Source organism: Pseudopipra pipra, chromosome 3 (assembly GCF_036250125.1).
Source record: "Pseudopipra pipra isolate bDixPip1 chromosome 3, bDixPip1.hap1, whole genome shotgun sequence".
Classification (NCBI taxonomy): Eukaryota; Metazoa; Chordata; class Aves; order Passeriformes; family Pipridae; genus Pseudopipra; species Pseudopipra pipra.
This window is the reverse complement of record NC_087551.1, coordinates 113656760-113669720: the sequence shown is the minus strand read 5'-3', so window position 1 is coordinate 113669720 and position 12961 is coordinate 113656760. Positions and strand designations below refer to the sequence as shown.

The following is a 12961-nucleotide window of genomic DNA, read 5'->3' as shown; positions in this document are numbered from 1 at the left end:
AAGTCCCTCTCCAGCTCTCTTGGAGCCCCTTTAGCTACTGGAAGGGGCTCTAAGATCTCCCTGGAGCCTTCTCTTCTCCAGGCTGAACACCCCCAGCTCTCCCACAGGAAGGTGTGCCAATAGAACTGACGTGCCACAAATTTCCCTCTTCATTTTCTTTCCTTCTGCCTCGGTCTAGCAGAAGGGGTTAGAAAAGATTTTAAGGATAATTGTGTACCTATTCTCAATCAGCTTCAGTTGATGTGACTGGCCAGCCTAGAGAACTCTGCCTTGTAGTTCCTGCCTAAGGAGCAGCAATCCATGGAGCTTGTTGTGAAGAGGTGACACATTTTTGCTTTGATAAGGAGTTTGTCTCTTTGCTGTATTTTTATAATCCCTTATCAAGGCCAAACTTTTACTTACACCCTTTGCATCAACACCCACAAAACCATCCTCACTGTCCCTCTGAAGGGCTGGAGATGGGATAGAGGGTGGGTTAAACTGTATTTTAACTCCCAGCAAAGGCATGGACACGAAAAGCGTAGAGAGGACTCCTGAGAAACGCAATCCTTAATGCTGCCAGCAAGCCTTGGCCTTTCCAAGGGTCAATTTCCTAGAAGTGTCTGGCTCATTACCCAGGAGGAATCCCATCCTTGGAGGGGGGATTGAGATTCTGCCATTAAAGACATGGTTTCTCAGGGAAGTCATGCACAGGGGAGCAGGAACTATGAGGCGTGGGTGGTTCTGTGGAGACCTTTATGCAGAGGCCTGGAAGTGACCCTCTTGGCTGCTGTGGGGGTGGATCACAGAAAATCATCTTGTACATTTTGTCAACTTCAACAGATGAAGGTCAAGTTGGTTTATGCCCTATTGATGTGCCTGTGAAGAAGGGAGATCAAAAATTAACAACTCAGTGACTTTCTCGTCCTTTTGAGGGATTCTTCCATGCTGGACTCTGCATGTGCTGCAATGTCATTCCTGCTGCCAGCTAAGGCTGGATAAAGTCTCGTCCCCCAGCACAGGGACAAACACAGTGAGGAAACAACATCCATGGATGGAGAGATGAAATAAAGACAGAGGCAGGAGAACAGATTTATCTGGTGCTCCCAGAGGCAACTCTGATAGATCATAAAATCACAGATGGGTTTGTGTTGGAAGGGACCCTAAAGATCAACTATTTCCAACCCCAATTCCATGGGCAGGGACACTTTCCACTATCCCAGGTTGCTCCAAGCCCTGTCCAACCTGGCCTTGAACACTTCCAGGGATGGGGCAGCCACAGCTCTGGGCAACCTGTGCCAGGGCCTCACCACCCTTACATTTATCTCAAGGAGATATTTAATGGACACCAGATACCAAAGAGATGTTTACTGTCCTGTATCTGACCCCTAAGAAATGGTACAGTCACATATGGAGGAGTTTTCAACACACAAAGGGTGCAACTCTGGCAAGAAAATTAACTGAAACTTGTCTTAAACTAGAACCTGGGAAGCAAACATTTAGGTGATGTAGGCACAAGGGAAAAGCTCTTAGTCCCCAGGCAGATGCTGCCCCTTCTCTTCCCATCCCCAGCACTTGGAGCCCACTGGGTGGGAGAAAGCAAAGTCCACCCACTCCTCCAACCCCTGCATTACACAATGCACTGATGATGTGCTTGACTACGTCATGGCTTGCATCACTGGGGTTTGCCTGTGATATTGACCTGCTTTCCAAAGGGGCAAGTTGGCCAGGAGTCAGCAGTGCCCTGGCAGCCAGGAGGGCCAACCCTGTCCTGATGGGCATCAGGCCCAGCATCGCTGGCTGGGCCATGGAGGGGATTGTCCCACTCTGCTCTGACCTGGGGCGGCCTCACCTGGGATATTGGGGCAGTTTTGGGCACCTCAATTTAAGAAAGTTATTAAGCCACTAGAGAGTGTCCAAAGAAGGGCAATGGAGATTGTAAAGGGTCTTGAGGGGAAGACGTGTGAGGAGCGGCTGAGGGCACTTGGTGTGTTCAGCAGGAGAAGAGGAGACTGAGGGGAGACCTCACTGCAGTTACAACTTCCTTGGGAGGGGAAAAGGAGGGGCAGGCACTAAGCTCTGGTCTGTGGGGATCAGCAACAGAATGCCAGGGAATGGCCTGAAGTTGTGTCAGGGCAGGTTTAGGTTGGGTCTCAGGAAAAGGTTCTTCCCCCAGAGGGTGGTTGGGCACTGAACAGGCTCCCCAGGGCAGTGGTCACAGCCCCAAGGCTGCCAGAGCTCAAGGAGCGTTTGGATGATACTCTCAGGCACAGGGTGTGACTCTTGGGGATGGTCCTGTGCAGGGCTGAGGTTTGGACTCGATGATCTTTGTGGGTCCCTTCCAATCAGGACGTTCTGTGATTCATTGAAATGAAGTAACTAAGTAAATTAAGTACTAAGTAACTAAGTAAATTAAAGCATTTTAATGGAGTCCTCCAGATGGTTTGTTTTCTTTGTTCCTTAAAGGATTTTAAATCCAGGTTGAATAGGGCTTTGAGGGTCTAGTGGGTGGTGTCTGCCCATGGTAGAGTGTTGGAAAGATATGGTCTTTAAGGTCCCTTCCAAACCAAACCAAACCATCCTATGACTTTATGATATGATATGATATGATATTTCAAGTAATCTTTCATAACTCGACATATTTTGTATATTAAATTAGTTATTTACACTTTCTTTTAATATTATCCCTCACTGTGTATCATCTGTGCAAGTAGAGATCTGTAATGCTTAACTTCCAACATGGGATTTAGATGTCACTCACAAGCTTTTAATCACTGTGATTTCTTAGGTGACAGTGGTACCCAAGCAGAGACTGTGAGGAAACCTTGTGCAACTTTAATCAGGACACTGATTTGTGCAGAAAATAGATGTTTGGACCCCAAATAACTTATGGTACAGGAAAAATTGCTAGCAGTAGGATAAAGAGGATGTACGTACATGGGAAGGTCAATGCCACACTGGCCTGACTGATTTTAAATATATATATATATATATGCTTTCCCAAATAACCATGTGCTTGTGCAGCTTTAAATACATACTTTTAGTCAAAATGGCAAAACCAAGTCCTACCAATGATGAATCCAATTCCTGTGGCTGCAGCACTAGCAACTGCCTACCTAACACGAGCCAGTGGAGCTCCATTGATTGTATTTTTTATGATGGTTGTGCCAAAATCAATAGAAACCTACCCAATACACTGCAGTAGACATTTAGCTGATGCACAGAGGGAAGCATTTAGATACTGCTCACTGCCTATGAAAACACTTCTGGTGTTTTGGTTTGCCATCAACTGCACCATATTTCTTACATGTAAGGCTCCCTTGCTATTCCATAGGACACCACCCCCACAGAAGCCTCAGCCCCTTCCAGGAAAAGCATCTCTCCAGCAGGATTAGGGCTGTGTGACAGATCAGGAAACTCATCATGCAGGACCAGAGAAGTACTAGGTTCTATACTACATATAGAACATCCTGTATCCCACCTACCTCTTAAACTCTGCTTATTAGTCCTTCTCACCCCCACAGAGGAATTCTCCCACAGCTTAGGGGTGCAGAGGGCAGTACATTTCTCCATGCTGATTTCCAGTGCTGTCATTTAAATGTCTGTTTAATGTTGACTCACTGTCTGTATTGCAGTGTGAGGGCACATGAAATGGAGATCAAAGCAACCAAGGGTAGGTAATAATTGACCAGGTCTCCAGACCTCAGCATTGCAGCATCCCTGAACCTTACGTGGACAGGGGCCTCCTCTTGTGCCTCTTCACTGACACCAGGAAATGTCTCACACACCAGGATTCATTAACTGATCTGCTGTACTACTCTTCCTCTAAAAGGTTTAAGATGTTTCTTTAATAGGGGGCCAATGTAGCTGTCTCAGCTAGGACTGATGGAAAAACAGAGGTTAAAATGTGGCTTGTGCACTTAACCCATTTAAAATGGCATAAACTACCTTACTGACAAGTCACATGTCGGAACATCTTGCACAAGAGCAAAATGTATCTATTAGAGGATTTACACTAATTAGGCCCCATGGATGAAGCATCATCATAGAATCACAGACGGGTTTAGGTTGGAAGGGACCTTAAAGATCATGTCATTCCAACCCCCTGCCATGGGCAGGGACACCTTCCACTAGCCCAAGTTGCTCCAAGCCCTGTCCAACCTGGCCTGGAACACTTCCAGGGATGGGGCAGCCACAGCTACTCTGGATAATCTGTGCCAGGGCCTCACCACCCTCACAACCAAGAATTTCTTCCTAATATCTAATCTATTTCTGTTTCAAGCCATTCCCCCATGTCTTATCACTCCAGGCTCTTTTTTGAAGTCCCTTTCCATCTCTCTTGGAGCCCCTTTAGGCACTGGAAGGGGCTCCAAGGTCTCCCTAGAGCCTTCTCTTCTCCAAGCTGAACAACCCCAGCTCTCAAATATCCCTCTCAGATACCTCATGGGATGGCAAGTTAATAAATAGACATGGCAGTGGTCCAGACAACACACAGATGTGCAGACTGATTGGCCTGAACTGCTCCTTCCCTGCACTATGTGGGATATGCCTATGTTCCAAGCAGTGTAAAATGCTATGGAGAAGCAGGTTGGATACCAGCTTCACCTGTAGCTATCCAGGCAGAGGTGCAATGAGTGCACATCTCTTACCACGAAGTATCTGCAATCAGCTGTGGTAGAAAAACATTCCATTCCCTACACTGCAAAGATAAGAGCTGTAAATGAGATTGACACTGATTTCCCATAGAGAAAACTGTAAAGGGACACTAGGCAGCAACAAAAATCAGAAAACCCAAGTGAATTTGTTAAAATTGCCTTGGTGATGATGACAAATTGAATGCAAGATTTCAGTCTGTTCTTTTATTTTGCTTGCTTAGTCTTGGAAGCGTCAGACAAAAGGCACAATTGAAGAACATGATGTTATCCCAGTTCATTAACTTATTGATGATTATTCAGAATGAAGCACTGAAGCCTATAGTACCTGAAGGGAGGTTGTTATGAACTATGAACTTGTTATGAACTTGTCAATCAAGAAGGGAAGAAGGGAAGAAAAACACCTGCCTTGCAGAAGACTGAGAAATCTGGTACAGTGCTGCTTGTAAGGGCTGGCCCCACTCAATATTTTGGATTTTCCTTGCCATGTCACCTTTGAAAATCTGTGCTTCTGAGTGAGAAGCAAAATTCAATTGCAAAGTCTCCCCAGATCCCCTTTGCTTAGACAGCTTGATATCTCTGGGTAGGTACCTGCAGCTCCTGGAGTTCCCAATTCATGTCTGGGAGTTAATGCTCAGCAGAGATTTCCAGGGCTCCATCCCAGCCCTGACTACAGTGGGACACAGCTCCATGCACACCCTGCTGTGTTCCAGCCCCAGGTCACTGCTGTGCTGCATGAATTGCTCTGTTCCTGGGGGGGTTTGTGCAAGTTTCACCTGGTTTTTGAGCAACCAGTTTGCACCTGTCTTTGTTCTTGCTAGAAGTCAAAGTCATGGAATTTTCCTTTTGCTCTGAATGATTTCTGGTTACCTGTGCTAGCAGGGCTTGAAATGTTGGTAAAGTTCATAGAATCATGGAATCATAGAATCCTGGAATGGTTTGGGTTAGAAGGGACCTTAAAGATCATCTCATTCCACACCCTGCCATGGGCAGGGACACCTTCCACTATCCCAGGTTGCTCCAAGCCCCATCCAACTTGGTCTTGGACACTTCCAGGGATGGGGAAGCCATAAATTCTCTGGGCAACCTGTGCCAGTGTTTCACCACCCTCACTGTAAAAAACTTCTTCCTTATTTCCTAGAGGGGTGTTTTCCTTCTGCAAGAAAGGAGGCTGTTCAGTAAAATCTGAATGCTATGGCAATTTGCATCAGTGAAATTAAAACAATTTGTCTCTGATAATGGATTTGTTCCATTCCACAGTACAGCCATGAAAGCATCACTGCACGTGATAACAAAGAGTGGTCACCACCTTCCCCAGTGCCACACCCTGATTTTATTTGGGAAAAACAACTAACATGGGCTTCTTCGAGGACCAACAAATGCTCAAAAAACACATTTCCATTTGCAAAACATCACAACAGTTTTCTGTCTGTGAGAAAGACGGGTTGGGGAAATTCACATTTCAGTGGGTCTTGATAAAAACAAAAGGGTTTTGTTTCCTGCTGTTGCTGATCAAGTATCTGTCTCTCCTTCAGAGGGTCCCACTGACATGTCACTGAAAGAGGAAAGAGAGAAGTGACAAATCAGCTCTCCTCTCCATTAGAAATGGGGAAAGCTGGAGAGTTGCTGGCAAAGAAAAAAGACAATTTCCAAGCAAGGGTACAAAAAAAAAGGAACAAAAAACCCAACACTTGACATTTCTTGGTTAATTAGATTTTACGGGTGGAAGAGGGAAATCAGTGTTTATATTGCTGTTGTTTGCTGCATAAACACTTAAGTAACTCACCTTGTTGCTGCTCTCTCAGCTGCTCGAGCCTGCCCGAGAGCACGGAGGTTAAACATAAACATGGGTAATGTTTTCATCCTTCGAATAATTCTTATAACAAAAATACCATTAACTCCGAGTTCAACATAATAAATGAGGCAATAAGGAAGCAAACCACCGAACCAGAATGTCAGAGGCAGGAACTGCAGAGGCATCTGGGCTGTGACAGAGTTTAACCTGTTGTTGGGGGTGACGGTGTTTGGGCAAAGGGAAGATTCCCATAGGTGTAAAGATGTTGTGGTCATTTGGCATCTACAAGCCCAGGATTCCATGAAGAGGAACCTTCTTTGCATGGATTCCCTTCTTAGAAAATTTACAGCCACGAGGATGGTGCTCTGACTTGAAGCCCCAGAAGATGTTGCACTTGGGGGAGTTATGTCAGCCAAGACTCTTATGGAATCAGCCCATTCTCCCAACCTTTTGGGGCAATATGAGAGGAAACATTCGGCATCGCATCACAAACTTGTACATATATAAGAAATAGTTTACTTACATTAAAAGGAAGGAGACATATTAGTGTCAGAACTCTAACTCTTGAGGTTTTTAATTTGGGCAAACAGGAACTGAGTGCAAGGAGGTCAGAATTTGTGACGCAAGGCTGAATGTAGGGCAGTGGGGAATGATGTGGGATGGAATGCCAGGCTGGATGGGGCTCTGAGCAACCTGGTCTACTGGAAGGTGTCTCTGCCCATGGCAGGGGGTTGGAACTGGGTGGTCTTTAAGGTCCCTTCCAATTCGGGCCATTCTATGATTCTATGATTCTATGATATAAGTGAGGATTGAGGGAAGGAGAGATCATAGTGTCACCCTTCTGCAGTGGGTGAGACTGTTTAAAAAGTTACAAAGAACAGTTGCATCATATCAAGTCTTTCCCAATGCTTTCTTCTGCCTTTGATATCATCCACTTGGTGATAGGGATGGGGAGACAGAGACAAAATGTTGCATGACGAATCCAGGGTCAAAGCCAGGTCCTCACTCCAATGGTACCTGACTTCCAAGCTCCCTGCCTAACCCATCCCTGTGCCTGTGTTGGAAAGACACCTGCAAAAGCTACGAAAACTGGTGCAGCTCAGTGGGGCTTGGCTGATGGTCACATTATATAACTGATGCATTAAGTGGAAATTCACCCTTGGGGGATTGCAACATGTTCACTGCCACCTGCGATAAGGGGGATAACCAGCCCCTTTCCATAAAGTTCTTTGCAGTTACTCATTGACAAAGCACTCAGTGGTCACACTTGCACAATCCCACAGCCCCTATAAATACAGGGTGTCTTTCCCAGCCTTTCCTCAAGCCAACTCCATCCATCATTGGCACTTTGCAGGATCTCACAGACCACAAGTGACCGGCAGCCATGAAGATCCTCTACCTGCTCTTCGCTGTTTTCCTCCTCATCTTCCAGGCTACTTCAGGTGAGAAGCAAAACAAATCCTATAAACAACAGAAGGGTTTGTAAGCAAAGGTGTGTTCATAGGAGGGAGAAAGCAGCCATCACCTGACAGGCTAAATCTGATGCCATCAGGATGGTACAGTGGGTTGGCTCAAGAGCATCTGTTTAATGAGCATTTAATGATTTAATGAACATTTATCCTTCATCGTTTTAGACTGAAAACTGAGGTTTTTAACACTTTTCTCTTCTCACAGGTTCTGCAGATCCCCTTTTTCCTGACACTGCAGAGTGCAGGGGCCAGGGAAAATTCTGCCGTGCCGGGCAGTGCCCACCCACCTTCACTGCCTCGGGGACCTGCCACAATGGGATGATGAACTGCTGCTCCAAGTAAGTGCCACAGGGTCTGAAGGGCATCACAGGGAATTGTTTGGTCCTGCTCTTTTATCCACTGTTTCTCTGAGTAATCTGCACAACTCCCTGGGGCTTGCAGGGCAGCCCTTTTGTGAGAAAGCCCAGAGGAAGGATGAACATGTGTATAGTGACATGTGTTTAAGGAGACAACTCATTTGGATGGAAGTTATGTACAATAAAAAGTGTTGGGGGGGGTGTCAAAATTTTCCCAGAATTCACTTTATTTTAAGTTTGATGGGGGGAAAAAAAAGTAAGTTTTTTCAAGAAATTATTAGAAAAATATTTCACAGTATTTTCACCCAAAAGAGGAAACATTTTCTCCTCCTTATGTTCTTTTAATTTCCAAAATTGCCTAGAAAATTTAAATTTAAAGGGGAAAATATATTCACAGAACTCTGCTTCTCATTCTTTTTCCATCTCTCCTTCTTTCCACCACTGCTCAGTTCTTAGAAAGGTAAAGAGTGAATTTGTGAGTGAGTAGAGACTTGGGTGTGCATTTCACTTTTGATTTTGGAGGCCAATTTTTAGTAATGTCTAGAGTTTCCCTGATAGCCAGTTTTTTCTTTTTTTAAGGCTTTGAACATGCTTTTGGGGAATATTCTTTAGCTTAGAATAAAACATATTCCTCAGGCATTAATTCTTGCAATAGCTTTGTTCCATTAATGGCCACAAGATGATCATTGCCAGCTGCAATGACTGTCACACACAACAAATTCAGTGCCAAAATGGGAGAGGTTCCTGTATCTTCTGATGAAGAAGACAAATGTGACAACATAATTCATCCCAACAATGATGTTCAGGCAGATCCTCAACAATTGATGTGACTGGACAGACCTTGGTTTAAAATAAAGGGAGAGCCCAGATCCATATTTTCTGAATTTTACAGAATTACCAATCCTGTTATTTATAGAATTGCCAGGGCTTAAAGGTTCCCAGAAACTGAAGAAAGTGTGATGAGATGGCTCTAGGAAAGAGGTTTTATAACATTTATTCAGCACATGGGGATCCTCTGTCAGCTGGTGGTTTCAGGAAACCCAAGTCATTCCAATAACGGGAGATTTCTTATCAGGAGATCGAGATGCTAAGGAACTTAGGATATCAGGAAAATAAATGGAACAGAAGTAACCTGTAATTAGATGATTTTACAAAGGAATTACATGAACCCTCAGCCTCTGTGACTGCTCGTCTTCCTGAGGGAGCAATTTCTACTGATAGCAAATAGACTGATAGGAGCAGACAGCAGATCTCCAACATCATATTTCTCTATAAGCATCTGTTAGGCCTAATCAAAGGAAAATTGGGGCTGGGGAAGGAATAAGAGTTTGGCTCAGGTGTAATTTTTTCCACCGAAACACTCTTTCTTGGAATAATATACCCATATGTGACACTACTGGATGTTAATGTTCAGGATTAGAGCTCTTCTTAAAGGGGCTGTTAGATTTTCAGCTGAGTTGATCAGTACAACAGTAGAAGTTGAAGTCAACAGGTTATTCTGAAGTACAATAGAATATTTTTTCCAGCTCAGGATTCAACTCACTGGGTTGCTTGAAAAGGAATCTTTGAATTTAGACACAAAGGGCTTGATTCAGCAGGATAAATTGAGATGTTTAGAGGCATTTGGGATGCCTTGGAGTATTTAAACCATATCTATATGTCTGGCTGAGGTAACTCATGACCTATGGGAAAAAATTCATTTTCAGAAATGGTGTCTGGAGGCCAATCAGATGCCCCACAACTCTTCAAATGGCACTAGATTTGTGTGTTCAGTAACCACATCAAATCCCCAATCTGTATTTTAGAGTGAGTTGAATAAAAATGTTCTTACTAGTGGCAGTACAATTAGTTTGCCAGTGACCATAGTTCTTGTGGACTGGATGTGCACAGACCCTGACACCCAGCACACACGGGGACCTTCCATGGAGGCATCTAAATGGAGGTTTTTAAAGCTGCAACCTGTACATTTACTTTGAAATGTAATTAGCAGGTATTGAGGCTTTAGAGATTAACTTTAGGCTACACTTCAGCAAAATAACAAGACTCTTTTTATTCTTGCAGGATTTTGCCAGAGTAAGAAGAGGAGGCTTGCCTGGATCAGTGCCCTCGTACCAGCAACATTTCCACTGCCTTGAGGAGGTGATTTTGATGGATTCCTCCTCTATCTAAACCCTCCTGCAAATGAGCATTAAAAGCAGCTTCCAGAGGGCATGTCCTGTTAGCACACCGCTTCTGGAGATCCGGGTTTTTCCTTGCTGAAGTCACTCCCTTTTTTGCTTTTAATACACAAGCCACTTTGCCACCTTGGCCACCTATTCCAGCCTACCTCACAGGGATGTTTGGATGTTCAATCACTTCAGGTTCATGCAGCTCTTGGAGGATGTGAAGCAATATATATATTATTATTTTATTCGCACACAAAAATAAAATGTCTTCTTAAACCAATACCTGTGATCTTTGTTGTTATTAACAGTAATTTGCTCTGTGGTTTTGGCTCAAGGCTCAGAGAGTGATGAAATGTGTTCCAACAAGTGAGTACATGCAGTCTCACATATTCCCAGCTGATTTGGAAAAGGGAATGGCTAAAACAGCAACCAGTTTTGATGATGATAATAAAGCATCCAAGATGACAAGACTGAAAGTTGAGTGTAAAAAACTGTAGAGGCAACTCTTGACAGTGAGTGATTGGATGACGAAATGGCAACAAATAAACATCTCCAATATTGCAAACTTTATATATATATATAATGTATATATAATGTATACATATATATATATAAAAATATGTATATATTAAAAATACATACATACACTCATGACTTCACAAACACAGTGATGGGGGCTGAATTATCCCATCCCAGAAATAAGATTTAGGGTGATATGTAGATTGCTTTTAAAAATATCAGACCTGTTTTCTATACTGATCTCTGCTCTCTGGTGACCAGTGACAGGACCTGAAGGAATGGCCTGAGTTGTGTCAGGGCAGCTTTAGGTTCAATATTAGAAAAAGGTTCTTCCCCCAGAGGGTGGTTGGGCACTGAACAGGCTCCCCAGGGCAGTGGTCACAGCACCAAGGCTGCCAGAGCTCAAGAAGCATTTGGCTGATCCTCTCAGGCACAGGGTGTGACTCTTGGGGATGGTCCCGTGCAGGGCTGGGAGTTGGACTCGATGATCTTTGTGGGTCCCTTCCAACTCAGCATATTCTGTGATCCTGTGACTATAACTGGTCTTGTTCAACTTACTACTACACACATGGATGATCTGTTCTACATCCCTCAAGTTTATCCCAGATTCTGGTTTTGGCTGGGCTGGATACTTTTCATCAGAGTAGCTGGTATGGAACTGTAGTTTGGATTTGTGCTGGAAACAGTGTTGATAATTCAGGGATGTTTTTGTTATTGTCAAACATGTTCTTACACAGTCGAGGCCTTTTTTGCTCCTCACCCCACCCCACCAGCGAGTGGTCTGGGTGTGCACAGGATAGCTGATCCCAACTGACACAAGGGATATTCCAGACCATTTGGTGTCATGTTCAGCAATAAAATCTTGGAGGAGAAGAAGAAGGAAGGAAGGAAAACTCAAAGTGATGGCATTTTGTCTTCCCAAGTCACTGTCACATGTGACGGAGCCCTGCCTGCCCATGGGAAGTGGCATGGTGAATGATTCCTTGCTTTGCTTTGCTTGCACAGCTTTTTTTTCAGGCCTATTAATCTGTGTTTATCTAAACCCACAAGTTTTTTCACTTTTATTTTTCTGATTCTCTCCCCATTCCACCAGGGGAGATGTGAACAAGCATGGGATTGATCCCACAATCTGGGGTTAAGCCATAACATCCTAAATAAAACTCTGGTATTAAATCTGGATGAATTCAGAAAAGGCTGAGCCCTGGATTTCCCTCCTGTCCCAATGAAACCCATCTCTAGTGTGTAAGTCACAGAGATGTTACTCCAAACAGGGTTGTCTCCACTTCTGTCTCTAGATGCTTCACTTCATGCCATAAGGGTCTTGCATTTCACCCCAGAAGCCACTCTCACTTCAGGCTCATTCTTTCACTTTTGCCCAGTTTCTAGGGAGCCTCTTGAGTGTTCATCTCACCTGTGCACTCTCCATGACCCCTGAGTGGAGCCTGGGGTTGGCCTTGTGTGGGATGACTCTCACAGCTCTCCTGTGCTGATGGCCCTACAGGGACCTGCTTCTCCCAGACAAGTTTCCTGACCTGTCTCTGTCCTGCAGTCACCTCTGAGAGTTCTTCCCAAAAAGTTCCTAATTAATTCCATGTCTATTGAGAATTTCTCTCCCAGGACACCACTGTTTTTTTTTCTCTTGGAGGGCTGGTGGGATGGCAGCTGGAATCAAACCCTTTGATAGTGTTCAAGCTACGGGAGAAGAGAGACCTTTTGGTTGATGTTTACCTTACAAAGCCAATGCAGGACCTCAGAAAACCTCCTCCCTGATCACCTGAAGAATAGATCAGTTTTCAAAATGCTGATTGGAATATGGACTTTCCAAAGATTTGCTGGTTGGTGACTTCTTCCCCTCACAGCTCTCTTCCATGGCAAGGACACACACACAGGAGGTGGTCCCATGATTGGGCTTGGACTGCAACTTCAGTTAATAATACTGGAGTTCCCCCACTGAAACCTGGTTTCATGCACGGGGAGCTTCTATTGAGTGCTCTGTGAAGGAGAATGAACACTGTGTACCTTCCAC

General features: G+C 44.4%; 1 protein-coding gene across 1 annotated transcript; it reads left to right on the top strand.

The window, feature by feature from the left end:
* Window positions 1-7711: 7711 nt before the first annotated feature.
* On the top strand, window positions 7712-8237 carry LOC135412238 (gallinacin-10-like). The gene is made up of 2 exons (XM_064650802.1): window positions 7712-7868; window positions 8101-8237. Exons 1-2 carry the CDS (start codon window positions 7811-7813, stop codon window positions 8235-8237), a joined length of 195 nt encoding a protein of 64 aa, XP_064506872.1. The 5' UTR covers window positions 7712-7810.
* The last annotated feature ends 4724 nt before the right edge of the window (window positions 8238-12961 follow it).

Bases quoted from the DNA above. Each gene is read 5' to 3' on its own strand.
- LOC135412238 (XM_064650802.1), top strand. From the start codon at position 7,811: ATGAAGATCCTCTACCTGCTCTTCGCTGTTTTCCTCCTCATCTTCCAG. The intron at 7,869-8,100 runs GTGAGAAGCAAA...CTCTTCTCACAG, and splicing joins CATCTTCCAGGCTACTTCAG to GTTCTGCAGATCCCCTTTTT.